The following is an 18551-nucleotide window of genomic DNA, read 5'->3' as shown; positions in this document are numbered from 1 at the left end:
GTTGCAGCTACGCTCTGGCAGATGAGGCCTACCGCTCGCTTAGGGACCAGGATAAGGACCAGTGCATCCTCATCACCGGGGAGAGTGGTGCTGGGAAGACTGGTAAGTCACCCGCCGGAGCACACCCCGCCCGTAACACCACACACTGCTGTTCACCCATGAAATGTTCCCTCGTCCTTTGGTTGAAATGGCTGTGGTTTACAATGACGGACCCAAGGAGATGAACCAACCACCTAGCTAATGGCTCCCCGAAGGCCTTGAATTTGCCCCTTTGTTATTTGCTGCCTGCAAACAACAGCCACCTGCTCAAAGCGTCGTAAGGCCTGCCAAGAGCGTGTCTTCCACACCACCGTTTGATAAGGAAATAGGTCACTTCAAGGACTGAGATTAGGCCATGATTTTGCCTTGAGGTCACCAAGATAACGGTTTAGTTTTCGGCACACCAAGGTTTGTGTTTTTACCCAAAGCGACACTTTCACAACTAAAACAGGTTTGTTTCTTCCCTCCCCCATTGCAAAACAACTATAAACATTGTTCGAAGAAGGAAGCAATCTGGATTGCACATACAGTCTGTACACTTAGTTTATTGTTTCTATTGGTGTATTTGTTTGTTCATTATGGTTATTAGTAAGGCGAATTAGGTCTTGGGGAAACTTGAACATCATGTCTTATTTGAATCATGATTAAAAAAAAAAAAAAAATGCACAAGGGTTTCTCTCTAAGTGGATGAAACGATTGAACTTGGTATACAGTGTCTGCTCTATATGACACCACCATTTATATACACTGTTGTGTCTATTTGTATCACTTCCAAATATGTGACTCAAGGGCGTGGTTCCTACTGCATGACACTCGGTGACTCCGTTTACCAGTTTCTTATCTGGACAAGATCACTCTTCCAGTAGGTGAGGCCTTTCCAAGTTAAAGCAAGATTAGGTTTATTTTACACTCCAAGACTATTGGACTGCAGCGACACAGCAGAATGTCCTCTTACATTTTGACAATTTCATGATTAGACTATAATAGGTTTTACAGGAGCAAGAGCAAGGGAAGACTAAAGAACCCAATGTATTTTTCCCTTTGAGATTGGAGGAATTATGTGTATCTATGCATCTTGAAACAGTTCCCATGATCATGCTGTATTAAACTTATACCCTCTGCTTGTCTAGACAAGAGAATCAGACCGAAACTTTTTCAACACTGCAGACCTTTTCCCCAAAGCAGAATAAAAAACAATCACCATTTGGTTCTGTGACACTCCCATATGGCCCTGTGTAAAATGTCATCGGGGGCTGGCCTTTATATCACCAGAGTTGGTATTCCAAAATAAAGGATTAAGCACAACATGGAGGATGACTCGGGGAACCTGTTTATCTCTGAGACAGTGGATGCTGTTGATGCGGGGCGGGGAGTGGCTGCAGAATGAACATGCAGGTCAGATGAGCCGCCTTTGCTGATCCAGTCGGCGAGATGTTTTTTTACCTTTTACCAAGCACATCATCGCATTTCTACGAAATTAACAACAAATATTACAAGTGACCCAACATTAGTTCGGATTAAAAGCGGTGCAGAACATTTCAGTTTTCATTAAAGCTTTAATAACTTTGCTCCATAAAGTAGACCAGTTTGGATTTAGGGTAATCTTCCCCATCATGCGGGACAGCCAAAGATGGCCTGCCTAGTTCTCTGTCGGTCACCGTCATCGCAGTACGGGTTGGGCAGCGTTCTCTCTGCGTGAGGTTTAAGATTCCACTGATTAGGGTGCTGGAGTTTGGACAAAAATGTTATCAGGAGATGTTCGCAGATGCCCGCATAGCCTTGGGCAAGTGTTGTAAAAGCCGCTCGCCTCAGACTGATGGTAAAGCGAGATAAATCTTTCTTTTTTTTTACTTTTCAAAGTCCTGCCTGATATGATGAATTCTTGCCTGGAAAAACGAGGAACAATGTCTATTTTCTTCTTTACCCTTTTCTGTAAGACCCGACATCTGATCCGTCTTTTATCGCGGTGTTTTTATTTGGCTTATCGTCTTCCGCGCTGTGAAGAATGTGAAGTGTGTCTGGACGCGTCTGGCTGTCGATGCCCATCCGTGGTCTCCGCTCGTCGGGGCCAAGTCCCTGCGCCCCGCTCGGCCTGTCACCAGTGTCATGCGTCTGGGTCGACGGTGACGCGTGCAACGGACTGATGACCCCAGATGTTGGCAGGCGCCTCTTATGAGTCATGTACGTTTGCTCCAGACAGCGTGAGATGTCCCGGCGACCCTATGTCATCTTGCAAATCAAAAACTCTCAAAATCTCCTGACTCTGACGTCGGTGGCCTGTGAGTTCGGCCCCGGCTCACTCTTCGGTTTTTACTTTGAGCCAGGCGAAGTAAATGGTGGTCTATAAATGCATCGTGATGCACAGATTAAACTGTATAGCTTGGCGGTGATGGCATGTATATTTTTGTTCAAACATTTACGGTGTATGTATGGAGTCAAATTTGTTTTGCTCATTGTGCTTGATTTGAGATTTTATTATAACATCTAATCAAATCTTCATTAAATTAGAGATATAACGATGCAGCTAATGTGTTTACTTAACGTCTGCAATCAAATTGCCTTGAGGTCAACGCAACCCGGTAATCGCATCTGTTCAGAATTATGTTGGTTCCCATCGAACTTTCATCATGTTAACAATGATGATGATGAAGATCTGATGCAATAATGATCCCCATCTAAGCAAACAGGCAGGGTGTCGGCGGGCGGTGTGAAAGTGCGGGGCCTCTTCCCCCCTCGTTCTGCACTCCCAGACAAGTCCAGTGCGCCCCACCCTGCACCAAATGGGGATGATGTAAGGGGGACTTTCGGGGAGACGGTTGTGCTAATGTAAACGTGTCTGTGTGCGTGTGTGCGTGTGTTGCTTCCCAGAGGCCAGTAAGCTGGTGATGTCCTACGTGGCGGCGGTGTGTGGGAAGGGCCAGGAGGTGAACAAGGTTAAAGAACAGCTGCTGCAGTCCAACCCCGTGCTGGAGGGTGAGTGACGACCCGTCTGGCGCGCTCCGTGTCGGCTGGCACGGTACCACACCACAGGGTCCGGGGGAAGACGCAAAACTTCCCCCGGGTAACGGCTCTGCCGTGACGCCCCGGCCCGCGTCACCCGCGACAGAGCTCGGTGGTGGGTAGCAAGTCGGAAACGAGGTTGAGTTGAAACAAAATAACGTCAAACGCTCCCCGGCTGTTGTTGGATTTGCGGAGTGCAATTCCACCAAAGTGTTTTAGGCCATGGGATATACTCATTAAATATACAATTATCGCACCCTATTGATAACACAGACCTGAAAATGTTTCATTCTTTATGGGGAAAAAAACGCTTATGCAACGTCTTCATCCTGTCCTCAACTCCAGGCCTTTTGATCCCACCGTGGTACATCTATCCCCAACAACGTGCTCGGCCACACATGTAGGGGACCCTGGCCTGCAGCCCCACTCAGCCCAGTGCTGGCACACGGACAGCTGTGTTTTAATTGCGGGGGTGGGCGGGGGGGGGGGGGGGTGGGCGGGGCGGGAGAGCAGACAGGAAATGCCCATGAACGACAGAGCTGTGTGCCAAGGGCCGAGCCACAGGCAGAAACTCTTGCAGCACATCTGCAAGAGTTTAGCCCTCGCTTCTGTAACGGCTCGTAAACCGGGGAACGGGAGAGCCCGGCGATCACCTCCGCTCACAGAATGGAGTGTACCGGCCAACGCCGCTTTTGTCTTAGCGAGCGCAAAATCAGTCCGCTCCAAGTTGGTGTCTTATCTTTATGATTTCTGTTTCACGAGGGTTAATGCCGTCCCCCTTTTTAGCCTCCCTGACTATTCTCTTCCGCTATTTAACATGATTATTATTATACAGAGCCCCGACACCGTGCACAATAACCTTCCCTTCATTATTTCTTTAAAAGTGTGCTTATATCACGTCTATGTATGTTATGTTAATGATGACCCCCATTGCACTCTTGGCATTCCTGGAAGGAGGGATCACCAACTGTGCGTTCCTTCTGCAGATTTCTTCCTTGTTAATTAAAGTTTTTACTAGCCCTTAGGGTGCCAGGGTAAGCAGGGTGTCATACATAATTGGCCTGTAAAGCCATTTGAGACTGTCAATGAGATGAAGGGCTATACAAGTAAACTTGACTTGACTATTATCAAGGTCTTGCAAACTAACATTTGAAGGTCGTCAGACTTTTAGGAAACGTAGCTAGTATTGTGTTCTACTCTTTGGGCTGAATAGCAGCTTTAATTCGCAACTAGTATCCGCAGTAGTTGATATTGCAGTGCGCTAACATAGTTTCCATGTTAAAGACACGGGCTAGATAGGGGAGTGAAGAAAAGGCATAACGAGAGAACATTCCCTGCTTGAGAACATGAGAGAGAGCCTGCATGGGAAAACTTTGGTCTAGTTCAACACAGACACCGGGAAAGTCTTTGTTACACCATGACGGCACGTTTTCTATTGTTGTGTGAATGCAACAATTGGGCCTTCATGTGGCCTCTTCAGCGCATGTCCTTTCCCTAAGCCGGTAAACCAAAGCACTTTGCTTAATCCAACCCGAATTATGAGGCTTCATCAATACAAATGGCTTTACGATCAAGCCTGCATGGGATTGAAGGCTATTTGGGGTGATGTGCCTCATGGTTCGGGATCAAGTATTATTAGGTCTTGGGCTCTGGCTCTGGAATGGCTTTTGCATTGCGGTTAAATTAGTCTGACTGGTTTGTTTGCTTAACATTGCAGTTAATCCTCTGCCCCCCCCCCTTCATTTTCAGCCTTTGGAAATGCGAAAACTGTGAGGAACGACAACTCCTCCAGATTTGTGAGTATATGTGTGTGTCTGACGTGTGTGTCTGACGTGTGTGTCTGACGTGTGTGTCTGACGTGTGTGTCTGACGTGTGTGTCTGACGTGTGTGTGTGTGTCTGACGTGTGTGTGTGACTGTGTGTGTGTGTGACTGTGTGTGTGTGACTGTGTGTGTGTGACTGTGTGTGTGTGGTTCCATTCAATTTAGTGTCTGCACCCTTTTCAAATTAGGCTGCATTTGTGGAGGATTGAAGCAGGGCTCTGACGTTTCTGATCCGGACCGACCACAGTTGAACTGTTCACTCTGTTACTACTCTGTTGCTGCTTCTCTCTATCTGCTTTTTGAGCTAGAAGAGGACTCTGGGACTATTGCCATGTTAATTTTTCAAACATTATTCTACAACAATAACGACTCGTGGACCTATTGGTCGTGTGCAAGTCCCGTCAAACAGTCCCACGGCAGCGCTAGGCCTCATCTCCATGCAACAGTGATAAAACGACAGGCGTTTAGTGCCTTGGCAACCCAATCACTTCATTGGCAGCGCATTACAGCGTTTCGGGGAGCTATTCTTGGTCTCCTGTTTTCATTTTCGGTTCGTTTTATGCTCATCTCGGATTTCCAACACGGTATGACTCCAGCCTCTGTCCTCTGCACAGAGCAGCTACTGTCTCCTTCTGCTACGGGCCTTCATAATATTGGCGTTTGTGCACAAGCTGGCCAGCGTCTTTGCTAGCAGGCCGGCAATCTTGGCAGCTAGTTGGTTGAAGGGGGGGGGGGATGTCATGGGGGATTTAACTGCGACCTCTAGTCCTTTCACGGCCTTTGACCCCTGTTGTTGCTCATCCACTGCCGACTGGGGCGGGCGTCCAGTGCCGAACAACAACGCATAAGTCTGTCGGTTCATTCACGTTTCACAGCATGTCAAACTGAAACCTAGCGCGTGATGCGGCCACACAAAACGAAAACACTTTTTTCGAAAGGCTGGCGGGTTTTTAATGTCACAAAAATGGCACTTTTTAACTTTTACCCAGGCTATAAAAGGCCCTAACTACAACCGAAGCTCCAACGCTGTTTTAATAATTGATATAATGGAGCGTCATTAAGCAAGCACCGGCTAAAGTGCCAATAATATTAATTACAACCACAGCCGTGTTTTTAATCATTTTTTTGACATCCTTAAAAATGGGAAGCACCGATGTCCTTCTGAAACGGCACCGAGAGCTCTGTGTGTCGTCACCGCTCGGGGCTTACATGCAGCCATAACAGGGAGCATTACGGATCAGGGTCCTTCATCAGCTTATATATGGGTAACCTTGACGGGGAGGGCAGATGGGCACCTCATGCCGCACCAGATGCTTTCAGATGTCACTACGGCCTCTTCAATGTTCAGGAAAAAAAAGGGCCGGAAGATTCTTTGTAGGATGTCATGAATTGGAAATGAATGTTTTTTTTTTTCTGTGTTTTGTTTTTTTTGGCCAAAGGAAGCCGTTGGCCACAGCGGCAATCGGCAGCTGTCTGTTTATAAATACCACAGTAAAGGGGGAGAAAAAGAGGGTGGTATAAAAAATAGCTAGTGTTTGAGACACTGGACTCACTGTTTTCGTTAAGTCTCGCATCGAAAAGGCCGACAATCCCTCCAATAGTTTCTTACTGCTTTTTGAAAAGGACTAGATAGAAAAAACACTAATTCCCTCCACAGAAGCCAATTACTTCTGGAGAAACCATGTGAGTGGCTGCTGTTTCGTGACTATGCCGCCATCTCCTCGAGATCGACTCTTATCTGCATTTTTGGTGTACAAGTGGGCCTTTAATTGGGTCTTCGAAGGCCTGTGTGTGACTGAGGTGTGTTTGCTATGTTTTCTTGCTGGTAAAGTCATAGACTTATGGCATTAAAGGCCTTGAAAGCACCGTCCTTACTGAGTGTGCTACAACCGGTTCAGTCCCATCGGTCCTTATTTTCTCATTTTGTCTGTGTAAAATGTTAACGCTGCACTGGTTCCTCATTGTGTTTTTAAATGTTTTTTCTTTAATTTACATTCAGTATGATAATGGTGGTTGGTTTTTAACTGCACTTTTTCTCTCCAAAGGGGAAATACATGGACATCGAGTTTGACTTCAAAGGAGATCCCGTGGGAGGAGTTATTAGTAACTGTGAGTACCTTATTTAATTGTCTTGATATTCTATAGAGCTGTCATGGGGTATGGCCACAACAGCACTCGTTCATTCACTCACTCACTCACTGGGACGTGGGGTCAGACATTAGAAACTCCTAATGCACATAACCGCGGCAGAGTTGAGAAAGAGTGGTGACAATGCTGGGTCAAGGTTTTCAATGGCCAATCACAGTGGATGGAGGGAGGAGAAGTTGGTAAGCGAGTTGGTAACGACAGACGTTATTGCCAGGTTTGTCTGGAGCAGTTGAACCCCAAATTGAAAATCGAAAAAATAAATAAACAAACAACCCAAAGAATGTCCATAACATAGACCTGTGCTGCATCAACTCGTCATTTTGTCTGGTCTTTTTCACTTCAACAATGAAACTCCAGCTGTTACGAAGAATGACGAAGAATTACTTTTGACCCCCCACTTCTCTCGCTCTATCATTTCTCCCTGCTTCCATCTCTCCTCTGTTCACTTTGTTTTGTCTGTGTTCACTTCTCTGCCTGAGGTCATGGAAATACCGACCTGCCGATGTCTGTACCACAAGTGCGCGCGCGCGTGTGTGTGTGTGTGTGTGTGTGTGTGTGTGTGTGTGTGTGTGTGTGTGTGTGTGTGTGTGTGTGTGTGTGTGTGTGTGTGTGTGTGTGTGTGTGTGTGTGTGTGTGTGTGTGTGTGTGTGTGTGTGTGTGTGTGTGTGTGTCAGGTTGTCCGTCCGTCTGGGAGCTGAAGTCACGTGACACCCAACAGCTTTGTAAACTCATATACTTTTGGTCGCCCCAGACGGCTGGTGAGATGCAGACAGATTGTTTTGAATGAAGCTGGAAGGCAATGGTGCCTGGTGGTTTTGCAATGAACCGTCGCATTTCTGCTTATCTGATTTATCGTTTGAACAGCTTTCAGACTGGAAAGAGGAACGCTGGGAGAAGCATTCTGTGATTTTACACACCAACCCTTTTTTTTTTATTGTTTATTATAATTATTATAATTTTTTTTTATTATTATTTCATGACCGGAAGTTGTGTTGCAGAATCCCTGTGCTTAACACATTTGATTACTGCAATATCCCTATAGTGACGAGCCACTACCCTATAGAGCTTTACTTCCGCCTGCTTCTCTTTTCAGTGAGAATTCTGTGAAACTGAGCGGCTCAAAATGCTCTCCCGGCAATCTCGTCTGGATCTGCTGTAGCGTGTGTGGCTGTTCTGTTCCGGAAAGCAATAACACGAGGAGTGGACAAAAGGTGAAGGGTCGCGGCGGAGCCCCCTACGGGGAGGAGTCGGGATGTCTTTTAAAGTTTATCCGGTGTCTCCCGCCTTGCTGCAGCGCTTTCCATGCCGCCCGCGGGGGTCCGTCTGCGAATGGAAACGATCGAAATCGAAACGATGCCTACCCCACGAGGCCGGCATGAAATAACTTCACAAAGTGCAAGGGACAGTAAGAGGTCCTTCAGGTTTTTTGGTAGTCTTTGATAAAAGCTCTGCACTTGGGCTGCCCACGTCGCTCATGAGCTGTCGTTGCATAATGAATAAGCTGGCAGCTCTGGTGCGTCTGAACCCGGACCTGACAGGAGCCTGGCTCCCAGGGCCTGTGGGCACCCCCCTCACCTCCACCACCCCCCCCCCCCCCCCCCCCCCCAGCGGTCTGGCCCTGCTTGATCCAGCCGCTGCCCAAGCAGAGTAGCGTGCCAACCTGGGGGGCCGGGGTGGCACCAGAGGCAGGGACTTTCTGTTGGTCTCGTCGTGTGTGTGTGCTTCTGTGTCGTTTGCTCTTTGTCTCTCTCTTCTCTCTCTCTGGCTCTCTCGCTCTCCCGCACTTAATGTCTGTCTGGTGAATTGTGGCAGGGATGGTCGTTTCCCCCCCCCCCCCCCACCACACTGGCACACCTCACGTCTTGTCAGCCTCTTGAATACACTCCGCTCCGTCCAAGCCCTGTTTTCTGGATCAGAGGAGAGGCTTGGGGCTCGCTGAGTAGATGGCAGCCACGCAGTGGGTCGCTTGGATCAGGTAGCGCTGCTCTCTATTCAGCAGCTGAGGAGGAACCCATGTTTGTTGTTTCTTCCTCTGGGACGTCCTGTCCCCGCGACGGCGGGACTTTACTCATTCATGCAAACGCACTGCACGTGTGCGCACACAAACACATGCACACAGATTTTTCGGCCAAACCAGTACACAAAGCCTGGTTTCCCTGGTAACTTGCAGTATTTGGTTGCAAGTGCATGTGAACTCGGATCTGGGCAGATGTGGTTTGAACAATGGCCTCATAACGTAACCACTTGAGGAACCTCCAGATGTATCATATCCTACAAGAAGCTATTCTGGAAGCACCATTGTTTTTGTTGAGATCTCTCTCTCTCTCTCTCTCTCTCTCTCTCTCTCTCTCTCTCTCTCATCTCTCTCTCTCTCTCTCTCTCTCTCTCTCTCTCCTCTCTCTCTCTCTCTCTCTCTCTCTCTCTCTCTCTCTCTCTCTCTCTCTCTCTCTCTCTCTCTCTCTCTCTCCTCTCTCTCTCTCTCTCTCTCCTCTCTCTCTCTCTCTCTCTCTCTCTCTCATCTCTCTCTCTCTCTCTCTCTCTCTCTCTCTCTCTCTCTCATTATTTCCACCTCCCCTATTTAGATCTGCTGGAGAAGTCACGGGTGGTGAAGCAGCCGAGAGGGGAGAGGAACTTCCACATCTTCTACCAGCTCCTGTCTGGAGCCTCCGACGACACACTCAGTGAGTTGCAACGCGGACATGAAGACTTGTAGTTTTACCGAAAGTCGAGCGGACGATATATTGCGAGACCTGGAAAGGATGCCGACAGTATGAGCGAGTCACGCCTGTGGTGTCCCTATGAGTCAGCGAGCAGCCACAACGCTGACATAGCCGTGTTACAGAGCCTTAGGAACACTTCATCATGAACGCACTTTTATTTTATTTAACTCGAGTTTCCCCCCCCCCCCCCCTTAAAGCACGCTTTGTGCTCAGGAACATGTGCTTAACACGTTAGCATCTTCCTGCCAAACCCAAGAATGAAAAAGAACCAAACACGCGGGGACGAGAACAAAGGACTCCAGAACCTGTTTGCTCTCTATTTGCTCTATTTGCTTTCCTGTGAAATGGAAAGGCATTGTTTGACGCCCCGGCCAACAGCACAAACAACATGACACTCGTCGACTCAAGTCGGTCGTCACATCAGAGGGGCTCAGGTCTAACCGCCCTTGAAATCACTCCAAATCAAACGCTAGTGAAACAGCGGGGGAGAGGAAGAGATTCCCTTGACACCAGATACAGTGTTCCTTTTCCTTCCCCCCACTCCCTCTCTCTTTCAAAGAGATCCATTTAATCTATGTTGAGTAATGCGTGCACCGCTCCGCCAAACAGCTCTGCGATACGCTGCATAAGGAGATATCGACTCAGGAGCATCAGCGACTTAAAAAAGCCTTGGCTCACTAGTTAGTCGGTTTCTTTGTCCAGTGGTGCAGCTCAGCAGCCACTCCAGCAACTCTTGTGTGCTTGTGTGTGCGTGCGTGCGTGCGTGCGTGCGTGCGTGCGCGTGCGCGGGCTCCAATGCGCTCTTCTGATATGCTCTATTTCATGTTGTGACCTAACCTTAATTCGGTTTTCGAAATGTTAACCCAGTGTTTTGAATCGTCTCCCCAGGAAAGCTGAAGCTCGACCGAGACTTCAGCAAGTACAACTACCTGAGTCTGGACTCGGCCAACGTCAACGGTCTGGATGACGCAGCCAACTTCCGCACAGTCAGGGTATGAAGGCATCCCCCCGTGTGTGTGTGTGTGTGTGTGTGTGTGTGTGTGTGTGTGTGTGTGTGTGTGTGTGTGTGTGTGTGTGTGTGTGTGTGTGTGTGTGTGTGTGTGTGTGTGTGTGTGTGTGTGTGTGTGTGTGTGTGGGGCTGACGAACGTACAAAGACGGCTCCTCTTTACTTTGAAGAAGTCAAACAGAAACACACAAAAGTCAAACAAAATCACAAACTCAAAACGAGGACACCTCCAGGTTTCCATTAGGTCACGTGAGGGTAAATATCCACGACTCTGACGCTGCTGTTCCGCCCGCCGTGGCACTCTCCCATCCCAGAATGCCATGCAGATCGTGGGGTTCATGGAGGACGAGGTGCAGTCGGTGCTGGAGCTGGTGGCGGCTGTGCTGAAGCTGGGAAACATTGAGTTCAAACCGGAGTCCCGCAGCAACGGCTACGACGAGAGCCGCGTCAAAGACAAGAACGGTGAGGGCCAAAGGTTCACGGAGGAGTTGTGTCGACGGTTGTAGGTGTATGTTAAATTAATTTCCACCCTGGCCAAACCACGGAATATAATGTTTTCAAACTATTAGTTTGGTTATTTGTGAAAGCCAGGTATCCTCAAAACGTTGGGGAAAAACCCGGCAAATTGGTCTACAGTACACATTGCATGTTTTCACAACACTTTCGTGACGATCCCACACAGATGACTCCGTGCCAGAACGTCTCTTGTTGCTGCGTAGACGTACCTGTTCAGTCTCTCCCTCCACACCCAGCAGTCCTCTCCTTGTCTCCCTCACGCGTCGGCTTTTCTGTTGAGACGCTGCCCCCTATGGGTGGCTCTGTGTCCCGGTCCCAGGCTCATTCTGCCGTGCAGCTCTCTGGTTACGGGCCTCTCTTTTAGCCGGTGGCTCCCTCGTGTTGTCCTTAGTCACACACCTGCTTGCCATTAGGTAAATTGGGTATTTTGCATTTCCCTCCCCGGCACAGCCTTACATGTCGCTTGTTGCAGGAAAATTCCAGCGTATTTATTTGCAACAACTGGCTATTTGGTTAAAAGTTCAACGGGGTCAGTACCGAAAGCCTAGCTTCACTCCTACGAGGGGTGACTAATGAGATTACCATTACCAGAGCGATCGACGCATGCCGTTAACCCAGGCTCTCACGGGACGACACGAAACAGACTGGTGTTTGGGTTTTGGGGATGGTTTATGGCTTTTCTCTTCCTAAAACCTTGGATCCGATTAGAAGCAGACTAGCAGAACAATATTTACCGAGACATCAGCTCCACATTTATTAACAGGAAGAGCTTCACCATGAGCAAATGACAATTATTTTTCATTGAAATCATATCTGTCCCATCAACATGAACTAAGAGAAGCATTCACAGATACCCTGATTGAATTGGAAAGCATTGATCTCAGATGACTATTTGAGATGAATGCAAACAAAGCTTCAATTTGTTATCTTCCTTTTATCCCCCATCTCCCCCCCACAGAGCCTGTTATTGCTTATGCTAAACAGAAACTCTCTCATTCTGTGTCTGTGTCTTGTTCTGCAGACCTGAAGGAGATGTGTGAGCTGCTGGGGATCGAGCAGTCGGTGCTGGAGCGCGCCTTCAGCTACCGCACCGTGGAGGCTAAGCTGGAGAAGGTCTCCACCACCCTCAACGTGTCCCAGGTCGGTCCCCCTCCCTCGGTCAGGTCGAGGACGCAATCTTCCCCCTATTCGCCCCCACACCTCCCTTCCCCCTCGTGTGTGTGTGTGTGTGTGTGTGTGTGTGTGTGTGTGTGTGTGTGTGTGTGTGTGTGTGTGTGTGTGTGTGTGTGTGTGTGTGTGTGTGTTCACACATGCACACACTCGCGGCCATGCAGGAAATGTCATAGGCACATTACGTCCCGCTGAATCACTCCGGCGGCCGTCGACCCACATACCGGCGGGCCGTCGCCGGAAAAGTCCTCCATTAAAGATGAGCGGCGACGCGGGAGCGAATGTAGGTCAGATCTCGGCGGTCGGGGGGAGTTCATTCCCATCTCCGGGGGAGGCGGCGGCGGCGGCTGCAGCGAGATGATGCAGATAGGGCTTTAGGTTTAGAGGAGCAGAAAGTGACGCCGCTGTCCCGCCGGCCTCGGGGTGGGGGAAGCGAGCCACCGTAGGTGTGGTGTCGCCCCCTCCTCGACTCACTCCACCTCTGATTGTTGAAGGGGAGAGGAAATAGTTAGACTCTTTTTTGCGGCTCGTTATGAATGCATTGCGTGCTCCGACTTGAAGCTTTATCTTGATGTTATATGAAGGGTACTAAAAAGACGTTGTTATTGATCCCCGCCATCGATTGCTCAGTGGGAAAGGTTAATCCGGTTTTAACAGGCTTTGTTTTAATCAAAACAAAGTCAACAAAGACCCGGCAGACGCAGGACAACAACAGGACCTTTATGAGCATGCTCAGGGGGGGCTCGGAGCGATAATGTTGATACGACCGTCTCAAAGTATTTCCTCCGTCTATTGAACCCTTGAAGCCCTTGAGAGCGAGCAGAGTAATGGGTGTCACGGTGGACCGTGCGCTCCCTTCGCGTCCAGGCCCCTGGTTCTCGTCTCCCTGACTCCCAGTCCGTCCGCGTTTTAACATCCGCCGTCTGTTTTGTGCCGAGATGAGCTTGCAATGTGTCACAAAAAGCTGGGATTTGTTTTGTTTTAAGCCGTACAATCGTACAAAAAGTGGGCGGCAGTAGCTCAGGAGGTGGAGGCGGTTGGCTGTTGCTGGTTCGATCCCCGGCTCCTCCTAGCTGAGTGTCGAGGTGTCCCTGAGCAAGTCACCTAACCTAAACTGCTCCCGACGAGCTGGCTGTCGTCTTGCATGGCTGACACCGCCGTCGGTGTGTGAATGTGTGCATGAATGGGCGAATGTTAGGTAACATTGTAAAGCGCTTTAGATGAAACCGCTATATAAATGCAGTCCACTTACAATAGTTTTGGATCGTTTCTCCCGCAGGCCTACTACGCCCGCGACGCGCTCGCCAAGAACCTGTACAGCCGCCTGTTCAGCTGGCTGGTCACCCGGATCAACGAGAGCATTAAGGTTTGTATACCGACGCACGGGGAAGGCTCCCTGGGGTCTGTGTGGATGGGCCACGGGTCTTCCAGGATCTCCCCGCCTTGACCTCTGACCTTTCTCCCCAGGCCCAATCCAAAACCCGCCACAAGGTGATGGGCGTTCTCGACATCTACGGCTTCGAGATATTCGAGGTGAGGAGAGATTTGCCCAAACGTGTGGTGTTTATTATTTTTTTTACCCTTTACAATTGACTCTCATAGTTTCCAAATGACAAAGCAGATGCTGACGAGCGGAAACCTTTTGTAAACGCTGTCTCGGAGACAGCGTTCCAGCTGCTTCGGATGAGCCACCGTTTGCATGTTGTGATAAAACGTCCAAGAGCTCATCTCTTGGACGTCAAGGGTTGGGAAATACTGTCCAAATCACTCTTCACACTTTTTTACATATTTTATTTTTCCCATCTGTTTATTTGTTCAAGTGGCATGTCTCACAAGTGCAAGCTCTCTCATACTCCTTTGTGTCACCCCACTCACCGCCAAGCTCTCCTCTCTCTCGCCCTCTCTCTCCCTCTCCCTCTCCCTGAATGTTGTGTCATGTTGTGTTGTGTCTTGGGGGGACCAGGACGGAGTAAGTACCATCTGTCCTGGGGAAAGGGGGGCGGTCGCTCTGCCCAGTCTGCATGCTGTGATCCCAAGGCCACTCTGTAGTGCTAACAACAACAACATAAAAAAAGATTATAATATAAAATAAATAACGGAAAGAAACCAAGCCAAAGTGTTGCGCTGCGGGTGAAAAGACGACGGCTCAGTGCAGAACGCGACTCATTGTTGGCTTTTTAGAATTGAAGATGAATGTGGGGGACTGTAGTTTTCTCGAATCAAAACATTCCAATGAGCCTTTGGAGCGTGTATTTTTTTTCCCATTTTTCAACCGGCGTTGCATCATAACAATGTGGTAAGTGTATGCAAATGTACAATGCTTAACTACCTCCATGTTGACTTCAGGCAGATCTGCCCGCTAACCATTGGTCATTTGCATATACTGCGCATATTGTAACAATATTAAGCTGGTCGGAAGTCTGAAAAATAGTCAATTTAAAAAGCCAAGAGCAGAAGCAAGTTTTGTTTCACTTTAGACTACAAACACCAGCATGTATATTCACTCCCTAGAATGCCTTAAAGGGGACATATGATACCACCAGGTGAGTGTGATTAGCCGTTACAAGCCGTTTTGAAAATATGCCTCTTCTGACATCATAGGTGGGCTTGTCCACCTAGATGTATGACGGATAGATAGACGTTTGCTACAGTCAACTTGGCATGCTGGTAGATCTATCCAGCGCACATCTAGGTGGACACGCCCACTTGTGATGTCAGAAGAGGCTGATTTTCACAACGGCTTGCAGTGGTTGATCACACTCACACCTGGTGGTGTAATATGTCACCTTTAAGAAGTCCCCCCTAAGCGACGTAGCCTCCTAGCTCAGGGAGTCTGAGTAGCAGAACGAGCCCGTCTCGTCTCCGCCCTCGCACACACTGCCGCTCGGACGGCAGTAGACGCGCTTTCGTTTGCCGTTGTGTGTTTTGATGTGAAGACAGCTCGAGGCGGCGTATTGATTTCCCCGGAAGCCTGGCAGGAAGGACGACGCGCTGCGGCGCGACGCTAGCCGTGTCGCGGCGTCCTTCAGGCATGCGGGCTGCGCCGGGGAAAGCAGCGCGTCGTCCTTCGGCCCGCTTACCTCCTAGACTAGACGCCGCTAACACCCCCGCCTGAGAGTGGTCTTTTTTGGTTTGACTGAACATCAACTAACCCAACTAACCAAGAGTTGTGATTGGTTGTAATTGGTCATAAGGAAATGGATTCACAATGGTTTCGCAGTATATCTAATTATTCAATGTTATGCTGGTATACTTGTTTAGTTGTTTTAATTTGATACAGGTTGACTTTTCCCTCACACAGCTACTTTGTATTGGGCCATTTTAGGTTGACTAGTGAGCGTTTATGGTAGACAATGGGGCAGGCTCACACTAGGTCCACAGTAAGAACAGACCATGAAGAAGGTAACAAATTCAGTGTTTTTTCCACAAACCTAAAAAGGGTAGGAATTTGGAAAAACTGAGTGAGAAAAAACTGCAGACCAAGAAGCACGTCTCATCTCTAGAAGCATCCTGCAAACATTATATTTAACCTTTATTCAACCAGAGGGAAAAACTTAATGAGGTGTGTGTGTGTGCGTTCGTTCGTGCGTTATACCTCTGTGAGCTGGGTTGAAACTAATTGGTGTTTTGCCCTCTCGCAGGACAACAGCTTTGAGCAGTTCATCATCAACTACTGCAACGAGAAGCTGCAGCAGATCTTCATCGAGCTGACCCTGCGCGAGGAGCAGGAGGAGTACATCCGCGAGGTGGGACCCCCTCCAACACGCACACACCCACACGCAGACACGAGCGCGCACGTCCATGGCAGTGTTCTCCTCACCGCTCACGTGTCCTGTGCCTGTTGATGGTCGCCTCCCCCCGTCCTCTGAGCTCCCTCTCCCCTCTCCCCATCACTGGTCAAGGCTAAACCCCTGGATTCCTTTGGCTGTCTGACTGCCTGCCTTGTCGTCGTCGTCCCGTCCCCCCCGCAGGGTTCCCATTTATTACCCTGAGATACCGTCTGCTTCCTCTACCTCATGTAGCCCCCACTACCGCCACACCTGCATCCATCACTCCCCCCCCCCCCCCCCCCCCAAAAAAAACCGCTCTGGGCTCGCCTTGCCTGCTCTCGCTCCCTCCCTCTCTTCTAAACATCTCTCTATCACTCTCTCCCTTGGTCTCTGTGTGGACTAGGGGACGGATGTGATCCCTCACTCACCCCCGTCCCCACCCCCACCCTCTCCTGCCCCCAAGAGGCTTCAGGGCTCTGTTTGCTTTCAAAGCTCCAAGTATGCGAGTGCTGTTCCCTTGACCCCCACCCCCCCTCCTCTTCCTCCTTCCTCCTCTTCCTCCAAGTCCCCACCGTACCATCCCCCCCCCCCACCACCACCACCCCCCCCACCACCACCACCACCACCACCACCATGATATTCCACTCCCTGGCCTCCTTCCAGTGTGACTGCATGGGAAAATTCCAGGGATCGGGACAAAGGGCAGCTTTAAAAAAGAAAAGAGGGCGACCAATCAGAAGTCTGAAGCTGAAGTCACACACACTGTACTTTAGGTCACGCCTTCCTCAAGTGCCCGCTACTCTTGAAGTCTTGGGCTCTCTTGTCTATCTATCTCTCTATCTCTCTATCTCTCCATCTCTCTCTCTATCTCTCTATATCTATCGTAAGAGTCATACCAGGATATCCTGTTTGGGTGCAAAAAAGCAGAGCAACAGGCCAATAGACATCTGCAATCATTTTTCAAAAATGTTCGAATTCATTAGTCCATATCAAGCCAAACACTGAAACTAAACACGCGTTGTTTGTTTGACTAATTTGAAGCGGTCCATTGGATTGAACTGATTCAGGGCTGTCTCTGTGGTGTAATTGTGGTGTTTAGTATCTCCTCAGTACCTGTGCCTGAATCACAAAACCTCAGCTGGAATATACCTCAGCTTGTTCCTTTTGAAAGATATGTGCCCAGAAGCTTTAATGGCTGAAAATATCTAAATGCGCTGATACGGACTGCTTTCCCTTCCTTCTTTTTTAAATTTATATGTGATAGCTGCGAAACGAGCCAGCCACTTAGGATCAATGTCCGTTAATCTCCTTAGTTGTGTAAGTGGGTGTTTAGTTGGTGAGAAGTGCTAAGTGGCTTTATTAGGAGCTCAAGTAGAAGTGAAACCCAAGACAACCTGGCGTTGACCTCGGGGAGTTGCCTTTCTCCACTCCTTCTGAAAACAGGACATCGAGTGGACCAACATCGAGTACTTCAACAACGCCGTCATCTGCGACCTCATTGAAAACGTAAGTCAACTGCTGGAGGTACTTCCCGGTTTCTTGGTGTGTGTGCACATTGCACTTTCATAGGGTTAGCGCCTTCCTGGACGTATCAACGGTGTAAAGGTACGAAGGGTGCGGGACACCAAGATGGGTGTACATCGGAACATGAACATGACATTAATGACCTTCATGTGAAAAACATGCCGGCTTTGATCTTTTAGACAAATTTTTTTTCACACGTTTTGTATGTTCTGTATCTTTAAACGATGTATTTCTGGCACTTATTACCCTTAAACTTGTTTCTTTATCGTCTTTACCTGACTTTGCTAAGCCCTTTTGAAAAGCCTCTATGAAACACGCGACAGAACTTAAAGCGGCCTCGTCTGTTAAAGAGTGGATGTTTCTGACCGGGGGGGGGGGATGGGTTTGTCATCCTCGACCGACGAGCAGAACCAGAACGGCATCCTGGCCATGCTGGACGAGGAGTGCCTGCGCCCCGGGACTGTCACGGACATCACCTTCCTGGACAAGCTGAACACGGTGTGCGCAGAGCACCAGCACTTTGAAAGCCGCCTCAGCAAGAACTCCAAGTTCCTGACGGACCACAGTCTGCCCCACAGCTGCTTCCGTATCCAGCACTACGCCGGCAAGGTACGGGGGACCCCACGGGCCGGGGAACACACTCCAAGACACACGGTGGCGTACGCTGCCCTGCTCGGCGTAGCTGGGTCGAAATGTCTCCGGGAATTCTCCGAAATGTCTCCAGAAATGTCTCCGAAAAGTGTCCGACTTTTCTCCGGGGAATGTCTCCGATATGTGTCTGTGTGTATCAGACTTTTAGTAAGACCCTATATATTATCATGAATATTGTCATGG

General features: G+C 49.0%; 1 protein-coding gene across 4 annotated transcripts in view; it reads left to right on the top strand.

Annotated features, from left to right (window-relative positions):
• The window catches only part of myo1b (myosin IB), a 55461-nt gene that overhangs the window by 23085 nt on the left and 13825 nt on the right, over positions 1-18551 (top strand). For all 4 annotated transcript variants that reach the window (XM_060039615.1, XM_060039614.1, XM_060039613.1 and 1 more), the window contains exons 4-16: positions 8-102; positions 2908-3012; positions 4789-4835; positions 6908-6971; positions 9593-9691; positions 10619-10722; positions 11052-11199; positions 12275-12393; positions 13703-13789; positions 13891-13956; positions 16065-16169; positions 17637-17699; positions 18126-18326. In XM_060039615.1, coding sequence (XP_059895598.1) covers positions 8-102; positions 2908-3012; positions 4789-4835; positions 6908-6971; positions 9593-9691; positions 10619-10722; positions 11052-11199; positions 12275-12393; positions 13703-13789; positions 13891-13956; positions 16065-16169; positions 17637-17699; positions 18126-18326 — 1303 coding nt within the window. The remainder of the gene's footprint in view (positions 1-7; positions 103-2907; positions 3013-4788; positions 4836-6907; positions 6972-9592; positions 9692-10618; positions 10723-11051; positions 11200-12274; positions 12394-13702; positions 13790-13890; positions 13957-16064; positions 16170-17636; positions 17700-18125; positions 18327-18551) is intronic.

Source organism: Gadus macrocephalus, chromosome 20 (assembly GCF_031168955.1).
Source record: "Gadus macrocephalus chromosome 20, ASM3116895v1".
Taxonomy (NCBI): domain Eukaryota; kingdom Metazoa; phylum Chordata; class Actinopteri; order Gadiformes; family Gadidae; genus Gadus; species Gadus macrocephalus.
Note: the sequence above shows the minus strand (reverse complement) of the source record. Positions and strands in the feature narration are given on the sequence as shown.